The following is a 27745-nucleotide window of genomic DNA, read 5'->3' as shown; positions in this document are numbered from 1 at the left end:
GTTTCCCTTTTATCAAATAATACAAATTATCCACTGTTTTTGTGATTTTGTGCTGATTTTTATGGAGAATTCTTGCTGTTTTTTGAAGATTGATAGGAAATACTTGAGATCTATAAGTGTTTCCTATCAAATTGGTATCAAAGCAATTCTTGTGATCATTGGTGGGCTGTTTTTTCAAATTCCAGTGGCTGTTCTGGGACTGCTAAAGAAGGAAAGTGCTGTCTTTTTGAAGGAAAGATCCATATTTTTTTGTCTAAAAAAATTCGGAGAACGATGACGACCAAAAAAAGTGGACGCTTTGGAGGAGAGATGAACCAAATCAAAACCACGATGGAGGACAGAATTTCTTCCATGGAAGGGCAAGTTGCGGACTTACGGGAGATGATGAAGAAGATGTTAGAATTTCACAATCAATCGGCGGTTTCCATGGCGAGAGGGCCAGAAGGACATAATACAAATTCAAAAATCCGTAAGGATGAAGAGGTGGTAGAGATTGTAGAGGGAGAAATGAGAGACCCCATATGGAGCCTTTCCAGAGGGAGGATAGAGGGGATAGGTTTGGGGAAAGGCATGGGCATGAAGGGCAGGAGCAACGGGGCGTTGATGGAGAACATAGGGAAGGAAATTATGGCCGCCGAAGGGCTGATTTTGAAGGGAGAGGAGGGGAATTCGAAGGAGGTTATGGGTATGAAAGGGGAAGGGAAGATTGGGAGACTTGGGGGGGGGGGGGTCGAACACTTGGGAAAGAGGAAACTATGGAGGAATGAGGGGAAACGAGGGATATCAGAAGGTGAGGAAGTTGAAGATGCCTATCTTCGAGAGGGAGGATGCGTGGGTAGATCTATAAGGTGGAGATGTACCCTGACGTTAATGGGCTAACAAAGGAGGATAAGCTGACAGCAGCAGACCTATGTTTGGAGGGGAAGACACTGTCATGATACCAGTGGAGAGACCATATGAGACCTATCAGGAACTGGAGGGAATTCAAGGACTGTATAATATAACATTTTCAAACTGACCGGGGAGGAGATTTCTATGAGCAGTTCTTTGCTTTAGCACAGGAGGGGTCAGTAGCAGACTACCAGGACCGGTTTGAGCACTTGGCCAGTAGGGTGGAGTGATTATCAGATACTATTTTGGATAAAAACTTCATGAAGGGGCTGAAGGCAGAGATCCGAGTGGCAGTGAAGGTTCTGATGCCTTGGGACTTAGGAGAGGCCATGAAATTGGCCCAATTGGTGGAAAACCAAAAGAATTTAGAGAGGCGAGTCAGGAGTGGCAGCTCAGGAGGCACTTACAGGATGATGACTACTCATTTAACACCCAAGGGTCTGGCACTAGGAGGATTTTATGAGACCACCGGAGAGAAGCCAGTAGGAGGGAGTGAGAAAAATTTTAAGAGTCTGACAGAGAATGAGATACAGGAGAAGAGGTGATGTAGACAAGAAAGATAGGGGACCATATATTTCTTGAACACAATAGACACACAAGAAGAAATCTGACACAATGAGTAGAACTTAAAACAAATTTTATTAAATAAACGCTAACGACCCAAAACTAGACAAACACAACAAAAGATGCTAGGAGATTTTAAAGAAATAAAAAAAACGCTATCCTCAGACAACCGTCAGAGCGGGTTCCTCACATGCATCGAATTTGTAGGTTAAATAAGTAAAGTGCATATGAACTAGCAAACCGATAGTCCACCACTGCAAGACTGTCCCAAATGCTTCCAAATCAACCAAGATACGACACCCTAAAGTTGCTTCACTGTTGAGAAGAAGGATACCGATGGAGTGACACTTGCGGAGAGACGAAGAGATTAGAAGCCCGAGAAGAAAGGGTGGAAAGAGCCCGCAGGATTTCCGGAGGGATGAGAAAAAAAGGTTGGAAAGAGCCCGAGGATTTCCGAAATAAACCCGCAGGTTAAATAGCAAAATGCTCACAAATATCAACTAACTCCTTCACAAACATTTTCTCATATTTATAGGCAAGAGAGAGGAATACCAAGAGTCACATGTCTTTAATTTTCCATTAGAACCAAAGCATAATAGGCATAGAAAACTTCCCTCAAAGCTCACGGATAAACCTCCCAAACCAGGAACCAAGGAGACAGCGCACGGGAGAACGAGGAAACCACACAGACCGAGAGCCACAGCCACGGAAACGAGGGCGGTCACGGAAACAAGGAGCACAGCCATTGACGATCCAAAGGTATTAAAGCACAAAAATCAGCACCCCATAATGAATTCAAAGCATAGAATTCAGCCCCCATTAAATACAAGCCACGGAATCCCAAGAGACAAGAAGAAAAGGGGAAGGGACAAGGCCACTCCAAAAGTAAACTTCATAATGAGGTACCTTTTGAGAATTAAAGAGCTACTAAACTTCAGCTCAAGCAACTTAGAGAACAAGCTCAAAACCGAATGCTCCAAAACAGCCAACCCGAGAACCACCAGCAGCCAGGGACCAATCGAGCCAGCAAACCAAAGGTCTACCAAGCCATATGCACTACCTACCATGATCATTGGATGCTTTCCCATCATTGGATAGCTAAAAAAGAAAAGAAAATAAAATAGAAAACAAAATATACTATTGTTCAAATAAAATAAAAAAGTACATAAATTCTTGGTAGCATCAAGAGGGCAAAGAGTTATGTTTCCGGTGTGATGAGAAGTATACTCTTGGGCACATTTATAGGGATAGAACTCTTCAGGTTCTCGCCGTTTGTGATGACGAGAAAACTGAGGGAGGTGAGAGACAGATGGATGACAAGTTGCATCTGGATATGTCGGAGGTCTACTTGAATTCAGTAGTAGGATTCACTTCGAATCATACGATGAAGGTGAAGGGGGAAATATCAGGCATGGATGTGGTAGTATTGATTGACAGTGGAGTTACCCATAATTTCATTTCCACTTAGGTCGTCAATCAACTGGGAGTGAAATTGGTGGACACCGATTATTATGGGGTGATGATGGGAACAAGGAAGGTGGAGAAAGGCCAGGGGATCTGTAGAGGAGTGGTGTTAACCATCCAGGGGATTCAAGTAAGGGAGGATTTTCTCCCACAAGAGTTAGGAAGTATTGATGTCATCCCGGGGATGAAGTGGTTGCAAACCTTGGGGGAAACCAATAACAATTAGGGTGCACTCATGATGGAATTAATGGTGGATGGGAGAAAGGTATAAGGGGAGATGCATGGCTATCCAAAGCCATGGTATCACTTAAGACCATGGTTAGGAGCATACAAGAGGCGGGGGAAGATTATCTGATGGGACTACACAGGCTGGATGCGATCAGATTGGAGGAGGGAGGGGATGTTTCTCTTTCAGTGCAGCCCTTGATTCAGCAATTCGGTAAGGTTTTTTAGCCACCTCAAGGATGGCCACCTCCACGGGAACATGAGCATATTTCCACTTTCCACCTTGAGGACCAGGTAGATCTTTGGGAGGGGAGTATTGTTAGAACGGTCCACTGGACCGGTCCATGCGGGACTTGCTTACGGGCGAAACAACGGAAAAGCTCCGCCTTTCTGCACACCAACGGAGCCGCTGAAGTGAATAAACTATTTTAGGAAGGATTTTTGAGGGAGTTAGGAGGGAAATTTGAATGTAGGGATTGTTTAGGGATTTCCTTTTGATTTGTATGCATTAAATACTTTGTTTTCCTAGGGTTACGACATCTTGAATTTGGCTGAAATTTGAGATATCCTAGATTTAGGTTTTTCTTTGGGCTCTAGCGGCGTCTAGAGATTTGAGAGAGATCGATTCTTCCCTCGAATAGAGGATCAATTGCATCTTGCTATTTTCCGTTTCCCTTTCATCAAATAATACAAATTATCCACTGTTTTTGTGATTTTTGTGGAGAATTCTCGCTGTTTTCCGAAGATTGATAGGAAATACTTAAGATTTGCAAGTGTTTCCTATCACCATCGCATACATAACAAAGCATCTCAAATGAATTAATTTCATATAGATAATAATGATTACGCAAAAGAGTTCAAACCAAGTTCGAACTTAGCTTGAACCATACTCAAAGTATGTTTGAACCTTGCTCCGAGCCATACTCGAACTATGGTTGAATCTTGTTTTAACTATAAATGAAGTCTGGTAACCTTTTAGTTTGAAATGAACTTTCTGGTATTGTTCTAAAATAGTAAAAAATGGGGATATGTGGCCAATTGCAGTTATTGTAAGGCATGCAAAGTCAAAATTTCCTTACAAATGGTTGGAATAGTAGTTTCATATGCTCCTCTCCTACCTCTTTTATTGTCTAATATCGCTATAGTCTGTCTGGAAGAAAAAAGTTTAATGTTTTGGGTTATCAACTACACATTAGATTCATATAACCAACATCAATGGATTTTAATGATGGATCCCCATTTTGCAAGATAGAGGAATTGGGGATGTAGCATAGGAAAATTCAACAGTGGTGAGTACAATTTCTTAACCAACATGCGTATGTGAAATATTTTGTAAAGGGTAATCTTTCCTTTTTAAATTAAAGGACGTTTGTGAAACTTTTCAAATCTTTTGGGCGCCTATCATTGTTGTGAAGCTAGTTGTTAACAGCATAAAATGCCATTCATGCCGCTGTACCCCATATTGAGCTTTATGATCAGCACCACCAGTGCTCATTTTTAGAACTTCTTTGTAGAACGTGATGAACTCAGAAAAGATATAGAGCAGTTATGCATGCAACAAGCTGGCCCTAGCTATATTGCAATTGCTACTAGAATGCATTTTCAAAGGTTTGGGCTTTCCTTATCTTTAATTCAGTTAATATTATTATTATTTTTGCAAAAAAAACTATCTATTTACCATGATGAAAGCCTATCAGGACTTCTGGTTTGGAGCAGGAGATTGAGAACTTAAAAAAGAAGCTAGCTGGATGCTTAAGAGAAAAGCAAAACATTCAAGAGGAGCTTTCTGAAGCATACCGGATAAAAGTTAGTAAGATTCAGAAGATACTCTACATATGTTGTATGTCAATCCTACATTTGAAATATGTCATTTGATACATTGTGCCATTATTATCAGGCACAGCTGGCCGAATTGCATAATGCAGAGGTTTTGAAGGTACCACACATAACTTTTGTTGTTTTGGATGACCGTTACTCTTAGCTTAACAAATATCTAGTGCTGGAAAAATGTAAAATGGCCGTTCTTTTGACCAAAGAACAAGCTGGAAGTGAGTAGCCTGTTTGGTAGTTAATTTTTTTTTTTTAATTTTCATTTTACTGGGCTGGATGGCATCCACATTTTTGGTGCGCTGAATTCAACTAATGTTTTAAGCAAATCAGCATGTCTTATCTAGTGCTATTTGTAAAATGGCATTTCTGTGTTGAATGCATTTGTTCTGATTTCCATTTTACATTTTTCACACTCAGTGTTCTTTATCTAAAATGAATTAGGTGGAGCGCTTACACGGCTAATTAGTAACAAGAGTAATGATTGTAGTTTTGGAATCCATTACAAATGGGCATGTGCCATATATGTGCATCTTTGTAGAGTTTACTTGTCTTTTGTTGGTGTCGTATGCAATTTTGCATGCTAATTTTTCACCCTAGTTAACCTAAAATTCTTTGTTTATTTTGTACCACTTCTCTTGTTTTCATTCTTGTTTTAGCATTAGAGTTTCCTTCAATTGAGCAATACTACCTCATACACTTGTTATTGTTATGCAGTACTTCAGCCACCAGCTTGGTTCATATTTATATTTGATGATGATAGGTCGGCATTAGTTTTTTCTGCTTCCTATTACTTGATAGCCAACAATAAAAGCAACAAGCCTTCCTCCCATTATGTGGATCGGTGACTTAAATCCTTTTTCTCGATTGTGTCCTAGTAAGAGTCAACTTCTCAATTCTCATTTAAATCTAATAAAAATATCACTTTTAATACTTTCTAATCAAGTATTTATAGGTCTTCCTTTACCTTTCTTAACATAGGCCGAATCTAATACATCTACTCTCTTAACATGGTCATCGGAAGGTCAATGTTTTATGTGACCAAAATCATCTAAGGTGACTCTCTAATCTCATCTACTATTGGAACTACTTCAAACTTCTCACTTATATACTCGTTTCATATTCTATCTAAGTGTAAAGTCACTCATTCACATGACCATCCTCTTCTTTGCAACACTTAACTTAATTTTATACTTCTTTTTTAATGGCCAATGTTTTGCACCATAAAGTATTGTAGGTCTCACAACCATCTTATAAAAATTTCCATTAAGTTTGAGGGATGCTTTTCTATAACACAAAAGGCACGATGCATTCTTCCACTTCAACCATCCAGCTTGAATTCTACTAATAATATCTCCATCTATTTCACCAATGCTTTGGATAAAATACCCGAGGTATTTAAAAACATGCACTCTTTTTAATGACTTGATCATCCAATGTCACAATCTGACAACTAGATCTATTACTACTATAATTATGCTCCATATAGATCTGAGATATCTAAAACGTGCACTTTTTTTAATGACTTGATCAACCAATGTCACAATCTCGCAACTAGATCTATTGCTACTAAAATTATGCTCAATATATTTAATTTTAGATCTGTTATATTTAATTTTAGATCTGGTCAGACGAAAACCTTAAGCCTTTAAGGTTAACATCCATAATTCAAAAGAAAAATGATCAAAATGGCCCCTCAACTCTTTGTAAGGGACTAAAATGGTCTTTAAATATTTTTAGGGACCAATTTAATCCCCCAACTCTTTAAAATGTTGTCTTTTTTGTCCTAACATTCAATGTTGGAGTTAATGATTAAATGTAAGGATATTTTGATAATTTTTAATTAAACATTTATTAAATGTAGATATTAAGTAATTATAAATTTTCTAAAATCTTTTATTAAATGTTTCTTTCATAAAAAAATTAATAATAATTTTAGTTTTAATTTCAAATATTCCATGAAGTTGAGAGAAAGAAACCATCCCAAGTCAATGAAGAGATGCAATTTGGAGTATTAATGTGGATTTGACCTTTGTTTCTCTCAATCTAAATAAGAGTGAACTTCTTAAAGTTAATTTTAACTCCAAAGCCTTACCATTAAGAAGGTGATTATGCCTAAGATATTCTGCTTCGGACAGGTGCCACAAAAGAGGAGTGTATCTTTGATAAATTTAATGTTATTAATATAAAAAAGATGTGCAATCATTCAGATAGAGATGCAAAGCTGCCAACTCGACGACATCGTCTTTCGGAAACCTAGCATGCCACTACAGGCCATTACTTCACCATTGGCTTTTGTCCTATGGGGAATGGATTTCTGCGGTCCCTTCCCCATGCCATTGTGATCATATCGATTTGTTCTAATAGTGGACTACTTCACCAAGTGCGTTAAAGTTAATGCTTTAGTACAACACCCAACATTCAAAGCTTTGGTCAATTTTCTTTGTTTAGAAATTTTCACGCGATTGGGCTTGCTCTAAGCCATCCTCACCGACAATATACTGCATTTCACTGGCAAAAAGCTCACTATTTTTTGTGCCCATAATAAGGTAAATTTCAAATTCTTATCTGTCCACCATGGACAAATCAACGGACAAGTAAAAAAAAAAAAACGGACAAGTAGAGGCTGCAAATTAGCTTATTATTAATTTGCTCAAAAAGAGGGTGAGTGAATACCAAGGCAATTGGATAGTTGAGCTGCCATCCATTTCTTGGGCTTATAGGACAACACTAACCACGACTATTGGGGAATCACATTTCTCTTTGGCATTTGGCTGCGAAGTGGTAGCCCCTTTTGACATTTACCACCCTATGAAAATAACTCAAGAGACTTTGTCTCTTACTGTAGAAAAGGTACTGTATTGGATCCTTAGAAACAATAACGGACTGGTCATTGTCTTGAACCTTTTTGAAGTGACAAGGAATTCCACATCCCACCGTGCCGCTACACAAAGTCGAGATGTATGACCCATACTTTGAAAAACTGGAAAACCTGAACCACCGAAGACATTTTGACATGGGAAAATTTTCAGTCAATTGAGAAGGCCTATACGTTATCAAAGACAACCTAGGGGAAGGCTGCCTATAATTTGCAAACGTCCAAAGGAAAAATCCTCCTCTGACTATGGCATGCTAATGATCTGAAAATTTTTTTTATCTCTGGGGTTTGTTTGATTATGCGTAGGGGAAACCTCCACATGCGCAAGCATCACAACATCACTAACTGATCACAACAAGAAGTAATGCGTATACGAGCAATCGAGTCTAACAACACTTATTATTATTCATCTTCCTTTTATAATCTTTTTTGGCAAATCTTTATTGTATGCAAGGATGTTACATTGAATTATATGTAAAGAATGACAATGTTTTTAGAGCATAAGCTCCAAGATCTGATGTAGGCAGGGGGGGTCAAAATAAGTTGGATTTTATTTTTGGTGAGCTTTAATATCCTCTACTTGATGTCAGCTCATTAATATCTAGTAGAGTATCTTAAGCTCATAAATTGAAGATTTATTAGATTCATTCCCCCTTTAGCTTGTCTCTTCCTCTTCTTGTGTCTCTTTGGTTTCTTATTGTGTCTCCTTGATTTCTTCTTTGTGAGTCAATGCTATGGGCTGGTTGTCTTTTCGTTTCTTCTCCCTTGCTGCTTTCCCGTGACCCCTCTGCCCCGTTTCCTGTGCAGATTTTGGGTGCTGTTTTCCCCTGTTTTCTATGCAATTTTTTGGGGGCTGTTTGTGGTGTCTTTTGGCTTTTCTCTTCCCCTTAATTGGATGTGCTTCCCGTGGCTTTCCTGGCTGTCCCATGGCTTCTCCAATCTGTTTCCTGTGCAGATTTTGGGTGCTGTTTTGCCCTGTTTTCTATGCAGTTTTTTGGGGCTGTTTGTGGTGTCTTTTGGCCTTTCATTTCACTTTTCTTGATTAGGTTTAAAGAGAGATTTTGGTGGCTGTTTGGCTGCCCTCCTTTCCCCTATATATATTGGATGTATTGGCAAATAAAAAGAATGTTATGATGATATTTTTGGAACTAAAAACCTGAGGGTTTTTCTTCCTTATTTGGAAAAGCTTGCGAGCTTGTTCCGTGCTTCTCTTCTCCTCTAGGATAACTTGCGAGTTATTCCTGTTTCGTCTCGACTCCTAATCTACTTCTTCTATCCTCAAGTCCGACTCCACCTGTATCTTTCTTCTCAAGGAATGCAAGTTTAGGTTTTTATGTCAAAAGTTTGTAAGCATCTTTTGTTGTAAGCGTCTTTTGTTGTAAGTGTCTTTTTATGATATAAAAGGTGTATTTTTTAGTATTTTTTGTGTTGTCTTATCCTAAGAAGTGTCTTGCTTTTTGCTTGCAAAAATTAGGTTTTCTCCTAATTTTTGCTTGCATCAATTTGGTATCAGAGCATTAGGTTGTTTGTCTTCCTAGTTTTTTTTTTCGTGTTTCTTTTAAGTGTTTGGAAAAATGGGAAAAACCAAAAATATTGAACCAGTGGTGGAAGAAAATCAGCCAGAAGATCGTGAAGTCCAAATTCCAATGGATAGATGGGTTCCAACGGAAGGAAGTTCGACAGATCCCCTGCATAATGAGATATACAAACTTCAGTCGTGTTTGCATATGAGTACGGAAAATTATTTAAAGAAAAGGAAGCGTCTACAAGAACATTTCAAGCAAGAGCGAGATGAAATCCTGAAGAATTATGCGGAAAAGATTTAAGAGCTAGATGCACTTCCTTCGTCTCCTCGGATCAAATCTAAAGCCACTTCATCAGGAGATGTGCATTTTCAACCGGAGGATAATTGATGTAGGCAAGGTTGGGGGGGGGGGGTTTCAAAACAAGTTGGATTTTATTTTTGGTGAGCTTTATTATCCTCTATTAGATGTCAGCTCATTAATATCTAGTAGAGTGCCTTAAGCTCATAAATTGAAGATTTATTAGATTCATTCCCCCTTTAGGTTGTCTCTTCCTCTTCTTGTGTCTCTTTGGCGTCTTCTTGTGTCTCATTGATTTCTTCTTTGTGAGTCAATGCTATGGGCTGGTTGTCTTTTCGTTTCTTCTCCCTGACTGCTTTCCCGTGACCCCTTTGCCCCATTTCCTGTGCAGATTTTGAGTGCTATTTTGCCCTGTTTTCTGTGCAGTTTTTGGGGGCTGTTTGTGGTGTCTTTTGGCCTTTCTCTTCCCCTTAATTGGCTGTGCTTCCCGTGGCTTTCCTGGCTGTGTCCCGTGGTTTCTCCAATCTGTTTCCTGTGCAGATTTTGGGTGCTGTTTTGCCCTGTTTTTTGTGCAATTTTTGGGGGCTGTTTGTGGTGTCTTTTAGCCTTTCATTTCCCTTTTCTTGATTAGGTTTAAAGAGAGATTTTGGTGGCTGTTTGACTGCCCTCCTTTCCCTTATATATATTGGATGTATTGACAATTAAAAAGAATGTTATGATGGTATTTTTGGAACTAGAAACCTGAGGGTTTTTCTTCCTTCTTTGGAAAAGCTTGCGAGCTTGTTATGTGCTTTTCTTCTCCTCTAGGATAACTTGCGAGTTATTTCTGTTTTGTCTCGACTCCTAATCTACTTCTTCTATCCGCAAGTACGACTCCACATGTATCTTTCGTCTCAAGGAATGCAAGTTTAGGTTTTTATGTCAAAAGTTTGTAAGCGTCTTTTGTTGTAAGCGTCTTTTTATGATATAAAATGTATTTTTTTAGTATTTTATGTATTTTGTTATCCTAGGAAGAGTCTTGTTTTTTGCTTGCAAAAATTAGTTTTTCTCCTAATTTTTGCTTGCATCATGATCTCATTGCTTATCACATAAATTGTCTTACATGCATGTTATGTTAATAACAGGAAACAATTTTAGACTCTTCGAGGTCTCATCAAGCTCTCATGCTCTTGCTCGTTTATTATAATATCTAAATCTCTCCCAAGGTCGGATCTTGCCTTCGTTGGAAATCTGATATAGGGAAGGCTAACATTGAGAATCAATCAATAGTAGGTTATTGCCAAGGAATGGTCGGTCCATGCCCTCATGCTCACACTACCTCCTTGAAACTTCCCAAGCTACTCATCATGCTCAAGGTCCAGCCAACGCTAAATGGGCTCCAATCCTATGAAATTATCCATGTACAATCAAGGCTATAATCCCAGATTCCACATCTTTGTTGGTGTTGCATTAACAAATGATATTCGAGATATGACCTTGATTCTCTTAAGGTACTAGGCTAATTAATTCTCCTTGTTGTGTTGCCTTAACCAAACAATAAACTCGAGAAAGTAACCAACGAATGATGTGTCGAGTATATATTGAGAAAGTGAGATGCTGTGGAAGCACACATAAAATATAAAACTCATGTTAAAATGTGCATGAACAAAACCCATTGCAAGACTCATCCTTCAAATAATTGCTCATTTAGCAGTAGCAACAACAACATTAAGCATCCCGTTTGTTGCTCATTTAACAACATGTGGATTTCTTTCTAACTTAAGTGTGAAAATATTATATACATATGATATATAGGTTTTTTATTAATTTTCATTGGCCTTAAAACTCTTTAGGTCTTAGTCATCCTAAAAGAATATTTTTTAATACTTTATACCCATCTATGCATGTACCCCATCTATGCCATTGGTGCAAAATAGCACGCACCATGACGCATTGCGCGGCGCAACGCACTTATGATGCCATTTGCTTGGCGTGATGCACTGATTGTAAATAGTGCGCTTTATTTACATCATGAAAGAGCAATAATGTTTGACGCAAAATACAAATGGTACTCGCAATTTTATTTTAAATGATTTTAATTTTAAAATTATAAACTATATTTGAATTTATTAAATATACCATTTAAGATATAAATTGGTATATCTAATAAATTAAAATACCTAATCCTAACATAAATTAACATCCACACTTGCACAAAAGAGTTGCCACGCATGCAGAAGAGTTTGGAAGAGGGAGTCACACGTACAAGGTTTGATAGAGCGGTGCTGGCTTCGATCTATAGGTGTTGGCTTGGATCGGAGGTTATTGAGGTTTCTAGGATTCGATTGAAGCTTCCTACATGTGTCGATCGTGACATTATTGGCAACCTACAACGTTAAGAAGTTTCGTAGAAGCTTTGATTGGTTCAATTGGAAGTTCCTACAAGCTTCGATTGTGATGATTTTGACTTTGGAGGTGATCTGCAGCGTGATGAAGATTTCCCTTGAGGCTTTGATCGGTTCGTTGAAATGTTCCTACACCTTCGATCGTGACGATTGTGACTTCAGAGGTAACCTACATCATTTATGACTTTTGTACAATGAGTGGTGAAGCTAGCAAGTCAACAACGGTATCTTTAGAGAGGTATAGGTTGAGCTTTGTACCTAAACCAAAGATTTCAAGTTAGCATTATTTTTTTCTTCTATTTTATTAATTAAGGGGTTCATAAAAAAATTAAAGTTTTCTTCTCACAAATTCTCCCTTATTATTGTCATATTTACAATAGTTTGTTTTTATATTTGTGCCCTTCTTTGGTTGTAGAAAGGTGTTAGATTAATCAGAAAGGAAAGCAACGTAATTGTAAATGGCTTAAAAGCTAATTGTTCTTGTTGATGTTGTTATTAGTATTATTATTGTCAGTTCTTAGTGGTTTATGTTGGGGGAAATTCTATGTTTAATAATCAAATTTTGTATATTTATCAAGCAAACACCAAGTAAGATTGTAAAAAGAATTTGTTGTTCTTGAACAAATGTTTGCTAAAAAGCTCGTGTCTTGTTCATTGTGAAAATAAAAAAAATCATGAAATAATAAATATATACTTTGAGCTCATTTCATAGTATTTCATATTAATTCATATTTTTATTTATAATTGTTTTATATTATGCACCATGTTTAAAATAACTGTAGCAATGCTGTGCAACTATGTTCTAGGGCTCCACGACGAGCTTTATATTAGGTGCGTCATTCTTTGTTGACAAGTATGAGTGCCACATCGAGGTCCTCATAAAAATCGAGTTTGGTCATTCTTCGTATTCTGACCCCTTTCCAATTTCGGTGGGGTTCAGGTTAACCCAAAACTTGAAATCAACCTAGATCAAGATCGAGCTCAGCTGGCCTCATGACCGCCCTTCACATCCTCCGTCGCGCGCGCTACCCATCTTGCTTGCGCTTGCACGGTCGCACCCACTTGCACTCGCATGGCCGCACTTGCTCGCATTGACTATCTGTTCACCTCGCCTCCCACGCGCACCGCTTGCCTCCCCTTGCCTTGCGCTTGCCCTCCAACGCTTGCTTGCCCGTGCTCACCTCGCCCGCTCGCCTCACGCTTGCCCGTTTGCCAGCTTGTCCGCTCGCACTCACCTCGCCTCTCTTTTGCACTCACCCACTTGCTCGCGCTTGCACTCACCCACTCGCCTCGTGCTCTTGCTCGAGGACAGCCTCACGTAGTGCTCATGTCGCCCAATCGGGTCAGCGTTTTGGGTCTTGTTTACCCGGGTTTGGATTTCAGATCCGTTTGTGTAATCGGGTCGGGTCAAGTGCAAGTCAGTTTCGGGTTGCACTCTAATTCGACCCAAAAATCCATTTTAACACCCATAAAAATTGCTGGAACAGGTTTCATCCAACTTACTAAAGAATTGTATCTCAATTCTATACTACATTTTCCAAACTTAGATTGTAATCTTTTGTCCATTAGCTAATTGGCTCTTGACCTCAATTTGTTACTAAATTTTATCTAAACTTGTGTGTTTTTGAGGGCTTGAAATCGGTGAAGATGATTGATAGTGTTGAACCATTCTCCGGGCTCTATATCCTCTTATGGGAAAAATCCTCAAATCAAGTTTCTCAAGCAAATTGCATCCAATCTTAGAGTCTGTTAGAATCTTTCAATTATGTATCCAATTTCAGTGACAATAAAGATAGTGAAATTATATTGTTATACTATAATCTTGGTCATCCTAACTTTATGGATCTTGCAACATTGTTTCCCAAATTATTTATTAAAAAAAATCAAACATTTTTTTATTGTAAAACTTGTCAGATTGCAAAGAATACTTGAGTAATATATCCTCAAATTCCATACAAACCTTCAATTGTTTTTTATTTGATCCAAAGTGATGTGTGGGGTACCTCAAGGATAAAAAATGTTTTTGGCATTCGATGATTTGTGACATGTATTGATGATTATATAATGTTAACTTGGTTTTTTCTTATGAAAAAAATATATGAGGTCAGATAAAATTTTCAAACCTTCAATTTTATACTTCAAAATTAATTCAGTTTTAAAATTTAGATATTCAAGTTAGACAATGCTAGGGAATACTTCATTAGTAGTCTCAATACGTACCTTCATAACCATGAAATTATCCACATAAGTTATTGTTTTTACCCTCAATAAAATGGGGTGACTGAACACAATAATAGACATCTCTTGGGGGTTGCCCGGTGTCTTATTTTTAGTTTTTATTTTTTATTTTTTAGGTTGCCCGGTGTCTTATGTTTACTTCTAATGTTCCAAATTATTTTTGAGGGGAAGCATTCTCATAGTTCTTTTTAATCAATCGTATGCCATCCAGAGTCCTTAATTTTCAATTTCCATGTTAGATTCTACTGAAAAATTTTCCTTACATTCGTACAGCTTCATGTGATTTACCAATTAAGGTAATTGGTTCCACAACACTTGTTCATGTGTATCCTTAAAACCATAACAAATTTGATCATAGAGCCAATAAGTGTATTTCAAATAGGGTACAATTATTATTCTCAAATCAACAAAGGATTTAACAGCACCATGGATGTCTCTTTCTTTGAACATGTGCAATTTTATCCCAAATCTCATGTTTAGGGGGAGAGCATGAATAAACATCAATTTTATGAGTTTTTCTTGAGTCCGTGCCCTTTGCCCACTCATAGTCGCCAAGTTCTTCTCAACCTGTGCTTGTGCCCAAAGACAGTACACAAGACTTGTCTGTACCCGTGCCTATTCAATCATCAGTCCAACCCTCAAATATTTCTTCTCCTGTGTCTGCTCAATTTATGGCTCGACTACTTGTTAATGTGAATTTTCAAGTTTATATTAGAAGGAAAAGGCAGGAGCTAGAGCATGGATCACAACCAACATTTGGCCAAGATATTAACTCAATTTTAAGTCCACATGAATAAAACACATGCATGGATAAGGCCGGAGATGTGCCAATTCCCAACATTGATAACTCTAACTTGTCGATTGCATTGAGGAAGGGTGATAGCCTGGTAGGGGATGCACATTCCATCACATTGGGAATTATGCTGCTTATGAAGGGCTATCACCTTCTTACAGAGCATTTGCTACTTCTCTTGATGATATTTAGGTTCCTAGCACAATACATGAGCCATTATAAAATTCAGAGTACAAGATGAGATTGATGCACTTGAGAAGATTGTAATATAAACTATTATTGATTTACCAGCTGGGAAAAGGCCTGTGGGTTTCAAGTGGATTTTCTTTAAAAAGTACAAGGCAGATGGATCAGTTGAGAGGAAGTTTACATGAAAATCCCACCTGATTTTAAAAAAAAGTATGACAATGAATATGGTTTGCAAACTCAAAAAGTCCTTGTACGCTCTTAAACAATCTCCCTGTGTCTGGTTTAACAGACTCACAAGGGCTATTTTGAAGCTAGATTACATATAGGGCGAAATTAGTCATACTCAGTTTGTCAAGAAATCTCATGCTGAAAAAATTACTATATTGATAATTTATGATGATGATATTATTCTATATGGGAATGATGTGGAGGAATTACATAATTTGAAGAAGTATTTGTTAAAAGAGTTTGAAGTTAAAGATCTTGAAAATCTTAAATGTTTCTTTGGAGTGGAAGTGTCTAGATCAAGAAAGGGCATCGTTGTTTCTCAAAGGAAATATATTCTTGATCCTATTAAGAAGACCAGTATGGTTGGATGCAAACTTTTTGATAATCCTATGGATAGTTAGAAGAAACTTGGTACTGAGTACAAAAGTATATATGTAGCAGTGAGAGATATTAGAGACTTGTTGGATGTCTGATTTATCTTTCACACTCTCGACCAAATATTGGTTTTGCAGTGAGTGTTGTAAGTCAATTTATGCACAACCCTACAAAGAAACACATGGAAGTAGTCTACAAGATTCTTACTTGAAGATGAAACCAGAGAAAGGCCTATTTTTCTGAAAGACAGAGAATCGTGACATTGAAGTGTATTTAGATGCAGAATGAGCAAGAAACATAATTGACAGATGATCAACTTTTGAGTAGTGCTCTTTTATCTGGGTTAATCTTGTTACCTGAAGGAGTAAGAAGCAATCAGTGGTAGCCAGAAGTAATGCAGAAACTAAGTGCATAGCACTGGCACAAGGAATTTGTAGAGGGAGTTGGGTATAAAGTGTTCTTTGTGAAATAGGACAAATGAGTTTATCTCTTATTTTTGATGATTTGTGATAATCAGGTAGCTATCAACATAGCTTAGAATCCCATACATCATGGCAGGATTAAACACATTGAAATTGACAGACACTTTGTTACAGAGAAGGTGGCTAATGAGATGTTAAATTGGAATACATCTCTACCAAACAACAAACTACATATATTCTCACCAGAGCTCTACTTAGACTTAACTTTGAAGACTTAAATTGCAAGCTTAGATTATATGATATATTCTTGAGCTTGAGGGGGAGTGTTGAATATTTTAAGGTCAAAGTTAGGGAATTTATTTTAGAAATAAAAGGAGAGATTGATTGTGACTTATCCTATGATTTTATTTTCTAATTTTTGGAAAAAAAATTTCTCCTATGATTCTATATCCTAAACAAAAAAAAAGCTAGTTAGTTATTTTCTTTATTAAACTCTCTCTCTCTCTCTTTCTATATATATATATATATATATATATATGATAGATGTAGATGTATTATCATTTTTTAATAAGAAGAATAATAAATTCAGAAACTCTTCGGTTCAAAGTACAATATGAATAAAAGATTCTTTTATACTTAATTAGGATTTAATTTGTTTATAAATATGACCTTATGTATGAACTATCATCATTGGTTTTTCTATTATTGTAGTTATGAAGAATTCCTGCAGCCGTATGTTGGCTCTCTTATGTTCTTGCTTTACAGATCTGATGCTTCAATGTATTGAGGATTTCTCTAAAAAACTTGAGGATTCTTTAGTTAATATATATATTTTTCTTGTGTTTTATTTATTTTTCCTGCTGTTCTTTGCAATTCCGCTACTTGACATCATCTGTCTATAGAGATATCGAGTTTTTAGCTGTCTGATATATTGTAGAACAAGGGAGCGGAAGACCAGCTGAAGTTTTTCCAGGGTTGCGTTGCTGCTGCATATTCAGAACGTGATCACTCCTTAATGGAAGTCAATATCTAATTTTGCTTTCATCTGATTATAAGAAATTATTCAGAATGTTCTGCTTTTTATTTGGCATTGTTATTTCTTTCTACTTTTCAGTCTGAGAAGGCTAAGGATCGGGAGGAATCTATGGCAGAGAAATTAAGCATTTCTGAGCGAAGGTATTATTTTACATCTGAAATATTTTAGAGTTTATGAACATAAATAGTTTCAGAAAACTTTTTCGTAATCCTTGTGTTGATTATTCGTGTACTTATTAAAAGCTTATGTATAGAGTATTTCATGGAAGTACAGGGAAATTCTTTCTTAAGAGAACTATTAAGATGTAATTTGCCTCAAATTATAGATTGTTTTGACAACTATAATTTAAGATTCTCGTTGATTTCTCTGCTGACATACCTTGTTATATATTTAATTTATCCAGAAACATATAGTGTTATTTTGCTATCTGAAGAAGTTTGGTTAAAAAAATGTAGGTGCAACTAATTAATTCATTTTCTGTATTATTGAGTTAGATTCACTATTATATCTTGAAAATTAGAATGAGAAGATTTAATAATAGAAAATGAAAGATTTTTTGGTTGAATTTTTACCTTGTTTTGTGTTATAAAAAGATAAGAAGTTAACGCAGAAATAGGTTGAGAAATAAATGTTTAGGAAATAAATAAATATGAAAATCAAACTTTAATTATAGAATCCATAATTAACTACACAAGACAAATGGGATGTTTTTGTGCACGGCTTGTTGATTTATTGTAGATAGAATGGTGCTGGCTATAGATTTAGGATTATTTTAACATTGTCATCATGTTGGATTGCATTTGTTCATTATGCTTGCTGATTAGATCACTTTCAGGCTACTTCTGAAATTTTGGAGCCATAAAACCTATCCAAAATAGTTAGGCGTCTTCCATAGGAAGTTGTAAGACTTGCTATTTCGGCTATACATTCAATAAAATCCATAAGACCTACTTCTAAAATCACCGAATTACTTCTAAGGCTAAATCACCGAATTACTTCTAATGGAAGCCTTAAGCCCTGAGCCAATTCAATTAATCGTGTAACTTTTAAACAGTCACTAAACCCAAATTATATTAATCACAGGGTATTCTAACTGATTTAAAACCCTAAATCACCTTTTTTAAAACTACAACCCACATTTAACCATCTAAGTCTACTCGGGATTCCTGAGAGGAGGCAACCTATGACTGCTAATCAGATTCTCTGGACACTATAGTCAACGATCACTAGTGTTGGTAGGCTGAAACGTACGGTATACCCGGGACGACGGAACTGTGAGATCTTGTTCGAGTTTACCTATATTTTCCCCATCAACTAAGATTAAATTACCTATGTTTTCTTTTCCAACAAAATTCATGTTGACTCTAATCTCTGTAAGTTTTGTTAATATGTTGTTTAATATGGTGCCTGTGAAATCATTCGTGACTGTGAAATTAGGCGAGGGAGCTAAAGTGCAATTCCCTCAAGCCATATTGAACATAGGCATTGCTGGAGCAACCATCAAATTTAAAACTATTTCAAAGTTTTGCAGTTCCTCCCTAAGAATAATGTTGATGCACTGACTGCTAAAGGTATTGCTGAAAGACCTACTTTCGAGTCTACCAAAGGAAAGACTCCCAAGAGAGCCTCTGTGTTTTCAAGATTTTTTATAGCACCTGTTACTATCCCGATCGTTCAAAAGAAAACTTCTGGTCCCAAGATGAAGTCTGTTGTGGTTAATCCAGTTAGCCAAAATATGATCCATAATGAAGCCCCCGAAGAGCATAACATTGAAATTCTGCTACAAGCACTAAGCTTTCCAGGAAACCTCGTCGAAAAGCCAATGCTTGTTTTCGAGCTAACGACTTAGAGAAATGCTTTTTACTGAGGAACCATTACCTCCTATTGAAGAAAACATCCCTGCTGGTAATAACTTCAAGCCATTGAAGTGAGTGAGAAGAAACAATGCTGAGGGAGAAATAAAGAAGTCTTTCTGGGATACTTCTCGCCAACAACATAGCCACTAAAGAAGGAAGAATCTGCATCTTCCAAAATATACAAGATACTGAAAGCCGTCAAAGACAGAAACTTACAAAGAAAATTAAGAAGATCTGTCAATGAGGTTATCTTCTCAAATGTGGCTCATTTTGAGAACAATAATGTTTCTAGAAAGACTTATAGAGAGGATATCAGACATCTTCCCAACTATAGAGAGCCAAGAAAATACCATCCTAATATACTATGGAAGAAAACATATGAAATAGCATTTTGATAGCCTATACACAAGAGGTTATACCAGAAAGGCAGAAAATATGATAAACAAAGGCCCCAATGATCATATGGTGAACATGGTCATTCAAAGGTATATTCTGATACTGGTGGTCATCAATATGTAACCACGAGAAAACAACAAATTTGGGTTCCGAAGAAACCCAAATATCCTGAAGACAGTAAGAGATGGTTTCAACCTCAAGGTCATAAGTTATCAACTTATCCTCTAGTAGAAAAATCTTTTGTTGACAAGCATGTTCCAGAAAGAGAGGAGAATGCTATTTATAACAAATCCTCAGACTCTCTAGTCATATATTGGAAGCGTCGATCCCAACTTGGAGATAATCTCGAGTTGAATGAAAGTGACAATTATTACAATGATGTTGAAGAAGTGGAAAGGTATATTGATCCCATGGACATTGAAGTTGTTCGAATGGTTGATCATGTTCATGATCAATTTAATCAATATACATACGCTCTTAGAAATGTAGCTTTAAATATGCAAAGCGAAGAACAACTGCGAGATGATCAAGAACAGACAACACCTGTTAATATAACTCCACAACCAGAAGAAGTTAAGGAGGAAGAAGCTGAAGAGTTTATAAGAAGATTGTAATTGGAAATGCAATTTATGCAACAAAAGAAAGATCAAGAAATCAATCATTTGAATGCTCGTCTTGATGTGATAAGTAATATGATGAAAGAGTTGTTCGGACAATTTGGCATGATGGCTACAACTAGCCGACCACTATTAATAAATTCCTAATGAAATGTTCAAACTAGTCCCCCTGATGGACTGGTCACTCATGATAGAAGATCAGAAGAGTTACAGGAGCCAACACTGATAGTTTCTAAAGAGGATGGAATGGTCAACAAAGCCCAAATCAAGAACCTCATCAGCTAAAAGGTTAAGGAAGCTATTGCTTTTGAAGCTGTTGAAGCTTTGGTGGGTAAAGACCGCTAACATCCCACTGAATACGATCAAATTAAGTATCCAAAGGGATATGTAGTACCAAAGTTTTATATTTGATGGTACCGCAAATCCTCGTCAGCATCTGACACAATTTAAAGCTATATGTGAAAATATGGGCGGTAATGCTGCTCTATTATTATTCCAATTCATTAGTAGTCTAACAGGTACAACTTTTTGGTGGTATGCTAAGTTACCCAATGACTCAATAAGAACATTTGCCGAATCATTGTTGACCTCGATTTTGCCCAGACCCGGGCCTAAAGAGTTGACTTGGTCAAATTGACCAAGCCAGACCCTATGGCCCTCCCCACTGGGTTCAGTGGGTCGAGTCGAGTCTGTCGAGCCCGAGCTTGGACCCGGGGTCAACCCGGTTGACCAGGTCAACCAAAATTGACCAAATGGGACATATTATAAAAAAATAATATTATAAATATAATATATATATAATTATATAGACTAGCTTGATAAGCTTTCGAGTCGAGTCGGGTTGAGCTCGAACTCGAGCTCGTTTATCATTAGAGCTCAATTGTAGGCTCGAGCTCGAAGCTCGATAAGCTTGGCTCGCGAGCTCGTTAATGAGTTGAGTTCGAGCCGGCTCGGCTCACTTACTACACCCCTAGAAGAGGGTGACTATCATTTACATCGCTTTTGAAAATGAGGAAAAGAGATGAATCGATCACCAAATACATAACAAGATGGAGGTATCTCACCATGAAATGTGAGCAACAGCTCACTGAAAAGCATGCTGTTGAGTTGCTGGATCATGTCGCCAAATTCGAAAGGTTGCCCATACCTAGAAGCATTGGCTTCAACTATAATAATAATCCGTCAGAGAAAGGAAAACATGTCAATATTTGATCTAAAGAGGAACGAGGTGAATATTACATTCCCGTCTTTCTCCAACAAGAAAGAAAAAGGGTATGCAATGAATCCACCGAAAATGATAAAGCAAATAAAAGAAAGGCAAAGGTGCCCTACTTTGGAGGAGAAAATTAACAAACCAAATTCATTTAAAAGGGAATGTACGAGAAAGATTTTCAGGTAAGCGCCTAAGATCGATCTTCAATTGTCGGAGTCTCGTCGACCTGAACAAGCTGGCATGACTGGTGATCCAAACTACTGTTCATATCATAGGATTGTAAGTCACCCAATTGAAGACAACTTTATATTTAAAGATTAGGTCAAAAAGAATTATCAGAATGGTGAACTGACACTTTCTAATAGTGTCCTGATTAATTCCAAAAGGGAGAAAACCAATTTTATATCAACCATGCCTTGCCAAAACACATGGTGATAAAGGAAAAATACTCCAAGAATATGAAGGTGGTTCATAAACTTTTATCTCGAAGAAAATTAAACGAATGATGAATATCTTGCTGGACCATTTAAGGCATTCTTTGGAAGAATGCTTTAGAATTGGAAGTTGATCCACGACTCATTTCTTCAAAGAATCCAGTTGCGAAGGGGACCAACTCAAGCAAGAAGAAACCTTTGAAATATTTCAAAGACCAAAATGAAAAGCATAAACCTAGATCAAAATCTCAAAAAGAAAAGAAGAAGAGATTAACAAGACAGAAAACTGTAATTCAAAAATACATTGACTCTATTGATGAATATCACTAGGCAACCTGTTAGGCTAGAGGAATACATGGCTGATTTTTATCTTGACTCGGAATCAGAAAAGGAGTATAGTATTCTAATTGAGACTTGCCGAGTCATAAATAAACGAGGTGGAAGGCCTGCAAGAGGATGCAATGCACCTCTTGCTAACCATAAAATTGATGTGAAAATGCCTTCTAAGGAAGTACATCATACATCAGCTCCTTTCACTGATTCAAATGATGAAGAACTACACTTCCTCGATGAAGAAAGTGATAGTAAGGGTAAAAGGACTCTTAAAGAAATATGCGCGAAACTCGGAAGTAGCTCATATTCTTAGGAACCCGAAAATATAGCAACTTCAAAGAACTCTTAGACCGAGGCTAGTTCATTTATGGAGATTACACAAATCCAGCTAAGAAGTAAAAAACAGATTCTTCCTCCACCTCAAAAGAAAACTAGGATAAGGAGAAGAACATTTAACTCAACAAAGCTGCTATGACACAAGATCCACTTAAACTCAATTGTTAATGCAAATATGGATTACAATATTTTATCACATCTTCGCAAATTACCTATACTGTTGAGTATCTATGATGCCCTTCTTATGTCTAAGAACATTCGAGAGACACTCAGCAAAGCCTTGTAGAATCCAGAACAATACGAAACATTCTTTGTAGAACAAAACTTGAAAGAAGCTTTGTTCACCCAAAATATCGATGCAATCACTTTTTGTGATAATGATCTGCTATTTGGGACAACATATCATAGTAGTCCACTTTATGTTATTGCAGAGCGTAACAATGTAAAAATAAATAGAATCTTAATTGATTCAGGTTCCTCTGTTAATCTAATGAGCCTCAAAATGTTCAAAAGAGTAACCCTGAATGTTCAATATTTAACCAAAGTATGATCTTTCTGCAAGGATTCAATGAACAAGGACAGAGAATTTGGGTTATGTAGTCCTTCTTCTAAGCCTTGGGGAGTTCTATACAGAGACAAGATTTCATGTAATTGATTTTAACACATCTTACAAGGCACTTTTCGGAAGATCGTGGTTCCATGAATATGGTATAGTGCCATCGACACTTCATCAATGCATGAAGCACAACCAAAATTATGAAGAACATCGTATCGATGGTAATGAACAACCGTTCTTGGTGCACAGAGTGAAAATTTACGATGACGCCAAATATTTCATAACTCAAAAGCCAAAGAATGATGTTCTTACTAAAATTTAGGCCATTGCACTTGGTTAAGGAAAGTCGAAAGATAAAGACAAGAATAAAATAAAAGAAATTAAGTTAGTACATCATATGAGCAGTGATTTTGAAGAAGAGGTTGATATCTTTGAAACCTTTAAACCTCTGATTAAAGGAAAAAGAAGATCCCTTTTAATTATGAAGCTAATCATGCAAATAAAATACGGTGCAGCTCTTCGAGTAAATTGAGCATAAGGAAGAAGAATTTCCTTATCAACCTAGGGGTACTATAAAGCTTCAGAATGAAGAGGATGCATGACCAGTTCCTTAACTTAAAATTTAAAGAATATGTCAATTTCGATGATAAGGATATCTTAGCGTTAGATGTCCACCAATGTCATCAAAATAGTACCAATGTCTGTGACACATTTTACAATATTGACTATATCATCAAAACACGTATAGAAGTGTTGAAAACTTTTTACATTCCTCCAAGAAAAGAATATGAACGTGGTATTTCCTTCCACGAATCAACAGTGATATTAGAATATATGTCACATGAAATGGAATGGGAACGGGAAGAAATAGTTGCCTGTCATTCCTCAATATCCTGCACCTATAATAAGAAGGTTTGTTGAAAGAAATATCTTCTTTGTGTAAACAAACTCACAAGCCTATTATTTTAGAAATATCCGATATAACGAGCATGCACAAAGACCTATTGGAAGAGGTCTATATATAAGATGGGGTCTTGGATACCCTCGACATCCATATCTCACTGAAGCCATGATCTATAATATTATAGTTAAAAATGAGGAATCACCCAACTTTGAAAATCAAACTGAATATGTGATTGTAGATCTAAAAGAAGCTTCGAAATAGTTTGAAGAATGTGGCCAAGCTACTATAGAATAGCTCAAATAGATAAATTTGGATACGAAAGAAGATCCCAAACCTACGTTTCTCAGCGCTAATCTCTCGCGTGACAAAGCGGAAGAGCTGAAAATGTTATTTCTCGAATACAAAGACTGTTTTGCATGGAACTACACTGAAATGCCTAGATTATCACTAGAAATGATAGTGCACATACTCTCCATTGATACTAGAATATCCTTTGTCAAGTAAGCACTCAGGCGAATGTGACTTGAAATTGATGAATAAGTCATTGTTGAAACCTAAAAGCTTATTGAAGTTGATTTTATTTGAGAATAGAAGTATGCTGATTGGATTGTCAATATCGTTCTAATAAAGAAAAAAGAACGATCAAATCCGTATTTGCATAAATTGCTTGGATTTGAACAAAGCATGCAAAAAAAAAAAAGATTACCCATTGCCTAATGTAGAACTTATGGTTGATAATATATCGAACCATGACATGTTATCACTCATGGATGGATCATCAGACTATAATCAAATCAAAATGGATCTAAAAGATGAAAAACATATCTCATTTTGAACTCCCATCGACTTATATTGCTACATGGTGATTCCATTTGTCTTGAAAAATGCTGGGCCACCTACCAAAGAGCAATGACTCAAATCTTCTATGATCTGATTCATAAGCATGTTCAATGTTATGTTAGTGACTTGGTTGTAAAAAGTAAAATTCAACATGAGCATTTAAATGATCTTAGGATTATATTAGAAAGAATTCAACAATTCAACTTTAAAATAAATCCATGAAAGTATGCTTTCAGTGTTGCATCCATTTTTTTTTTGAATTTATTGTACGCCATAGGGAATCTAAATTCCCTGCTAAAATTAAAGCGATAGTGAAAATGCCACCCCCAAAAAGTTTAAACAACTTCTTCGCTCAATCCAAGGTAGATTAACGTATATTCCAAGATTTATATCTAACCTTTCATGTAGATGTCAACCATTCACTCGATTAATGAAGAAAAATATACCCTTCATATGAGATGATGCTTGTTAAGAGACATTTGATAGCTTAAAATATGTCCTCCAATACTTGGTGCTCCTATTCTAGGTAAACCTTAATTCTATATATAATAGCTGTCAAGGAATCTCTCAGAGTATTTTGCTAGCACAGACTAATGAAGATGGCAAACAAATGCCTTTTATTATATCAGCCGGTGATTAATAGAGGCAGAATCGAAATATTCGCAATCAAAAAGCAGTGCTTAGCATTAATCTTTGCCGCTTAAAAACTTCGACATTATATGTTATCCCAGAAAATCACTTTAATATCTAAAGTAGATTCATTAAAATTTTTAATGACTAGACGCACTCTCATTGGTCATCTAGCTAGGTGGGTCGTCTTGCTAATGTAATTTGACATAACATATATGCCACAAAAAGCGGTGAAAGGACATACCCTAGCTGGTTTTCTAGCAATCCATCCTTTACCTGCAAATTCTCCACTTAATGATGAGTTGTCAGATGAACGCATACTTGAAGTGGAAGAAAGAGAAAATATGCAAGAATGAGAGCTCTATTTCGGTGGAGATTCATCAATAAAACTAGCCATGCCACCTAAACTTCCGACAATTAAGATAGACAGTGGCCTTATATTCATTACACCTCAAAAAAATATACTCCGATATTCCTGCAGCTTAACAGAACCTCGCAGTAACAATGAGGCTGAATATGAAGCCTTAATAGTGGGTCTTGAGCTTGCAATTAACATGAAAATACAAAAACACCATATATATAGAGATTCTCAACTCATAATCAAACAAATAACATGTGTTTTCAAAATCAATAAGCCTGAATTATTCTCATATCATGAGTATGCTTTGGAACTCCTACAATAAATTCATGAAGTAATTCTCATTAGAATTATATGTAGTGAAAATGACAAAACCGATGCACTGACAAAGCTAGCTAAATAATTGACAAATCTTTAGGAGGATCTAATTCTCATAACTATTTAAAATAGGAATGCATTAAAAATAAATCTATGGCTTCACAAATATCTCTAAGAGAATTAAGATATGCTTTCATGAATGATACATTATATCGTAGATTATTTGATCAAATGTGACTACGATGCCTGGGTCATGATGAATTCCAAAGAGTCATAAGTGAATTCACAAAGGACTGTATGGTGCACATCAATCTTGTCCAAAAATGAAAATCAAAATCAAACATTTGGGATATTATTGGCCAAGCATGGTCTAAGATTATATCGACTATGCTAATAAATGTCATCAATGTCAAGTGCATGAAGATATCATGCATCGGCCGCCTAACACGCTACATCATACAGTAGCATTTTGGCCATTTGAAAATTAGGTTACCGATATAATAGGTCCTATAGAACCACCCTTTTCTTTAGGATATCAATTCATCTTTGCTGCCACTGACTACTTCTCAAAATAGGCTGAAGCAATTCCATTGAGAGTAGTTAAAGCAGACAATGTGATGACATTTTTTTGAGATAATATTGTCTATCAATTTGGAGTACCACTGAGTCATATCTGGCAATGGTACGACTTTTAAGAGTGCTAAAATCTATCGATTTGTCAAACGACATAATATAGATTGGCACTATTCTTCAATATATAATCCAAGAGCCAATGATTTAGCTAAAATTTTAAACAAAATCATAGTAAATTTCTTAAGAAAATTCTCTCTAAAATAAAAGAGAATGGCACGGTAAATTGACAGAAGCTTTGTGGGCATATCATATTACTTATAAAACAACAACACAAGCCACCCCATATTCTTATCGTTTTCAGAATTGAGGTGATATTACATCTTATGGTTGAGTTGTCATTTCTTCGTATTGCTGTTCAATACGAATTAATTAAAGAAGAAATTGATCTTCTACAACTTGAAGAACTTGAAGCTCTTGATGAAGTTCGATTTCAAGCTCAACAATGTCTAGAATCCTACAAAGCAAGAATGGCTATGGCTCTTGATCGAATGGTTCGTACTAGAATCTTCAAGGAAGTGAACTTGTTCTGGTTCCTCGAAGACCTTTAGTCCCTCACCGTTGTCTTGGAGGTAAATTTTACTCAATCTGGGAAGGACCCTGCATTATTGAAATAGTATATGAAAGAGGAGCCTATCAACTTATAGACCTAAAAGGTCAAATGCCCATGCCACCAATAAATGGTTAATATCTTAAGAAATATCACACATAGCTACTTATGTATGAAACTTGTCTTGCAAGGCAAGAGACGAATCTTATTCCCCTCTCGAAAGACAAAAGTCAATATTTATATTTTCTTGTAAGGAGGAAACAAATTCCATCCCCCCTCCTGAAAGGCATGATTCAATTTATATATCATCATGAAAGATAGGAGGCAATTTATTTATTTCATGCAAAGCGGGGTTCATGCGACGTGCCGTTTTTTTGAGCCAACAGAGAGAGTGATAAACTATATTGATAATTCAAATGGGGACCCTCTAAGTGATG

The 27745-nt window shown here is 36.6% G+C and overlaps 1 protein-coding gene across 9 annotated transcripts in view; it reads left to right on the top strand.

Annotated features, from left to right (window-relative positions):
* LOC110098326 (myosin-2 heavy chain) overlaps positions 1-27745 on the top strand; it is a 74723-nt gene that overhangs the window by 8823 nt on the left and 38155 nt on the right. For 6 of the 9 annotated variants that reach the window (XM_020825135.2, XM_028696878.1, XM_020825134.2 and 3 more), the window contains 5 exons: positions 4659-4752; positions 4842-4950; positions 5042-5080; positions 17239-17322; positions 17416-17477. In XM_020825135.2, the coding sequence (XP_020680794.1) occupies positions 4659-4752; positions 4842-4950; positions 5042-5080; positions 17239-17322; positions 17416-17477 (388 nt within the window). Of the gene's footprint in view, positions 1-4658; positions 4753-4833; positions 4951-5041; positions 5081-17238; positions 17323-17415; positions 17478-27745 lie in introns of all 9 variants that reach the window. The other 3 variants (XM_028696880.1, XM_028696881.1, XM_028696882.1) reach the window with 2 other exon arrangements.

This window comes from Dendrobium catenatum, unplaced genomic scaffold, assembly GCF_001605985.2.
Source record: "Dendrobium catenatum unplaced genomic scaffold, ASM160598v2 fragScaff_scaffold_849, whole genome shotgun sequence".
NCBI classification, from domain to species: Eukaryota; Viridiplantae; Streptophyta; class Magnoliopsida; order Asparagales; family Orchidaceae; genus Dendrobium; species Dendrobium catenatum.
Note: the sequence above shows the minus strand (reverse complement) of the source record. Positions and strands in the feature narration are given on the sequence as shown.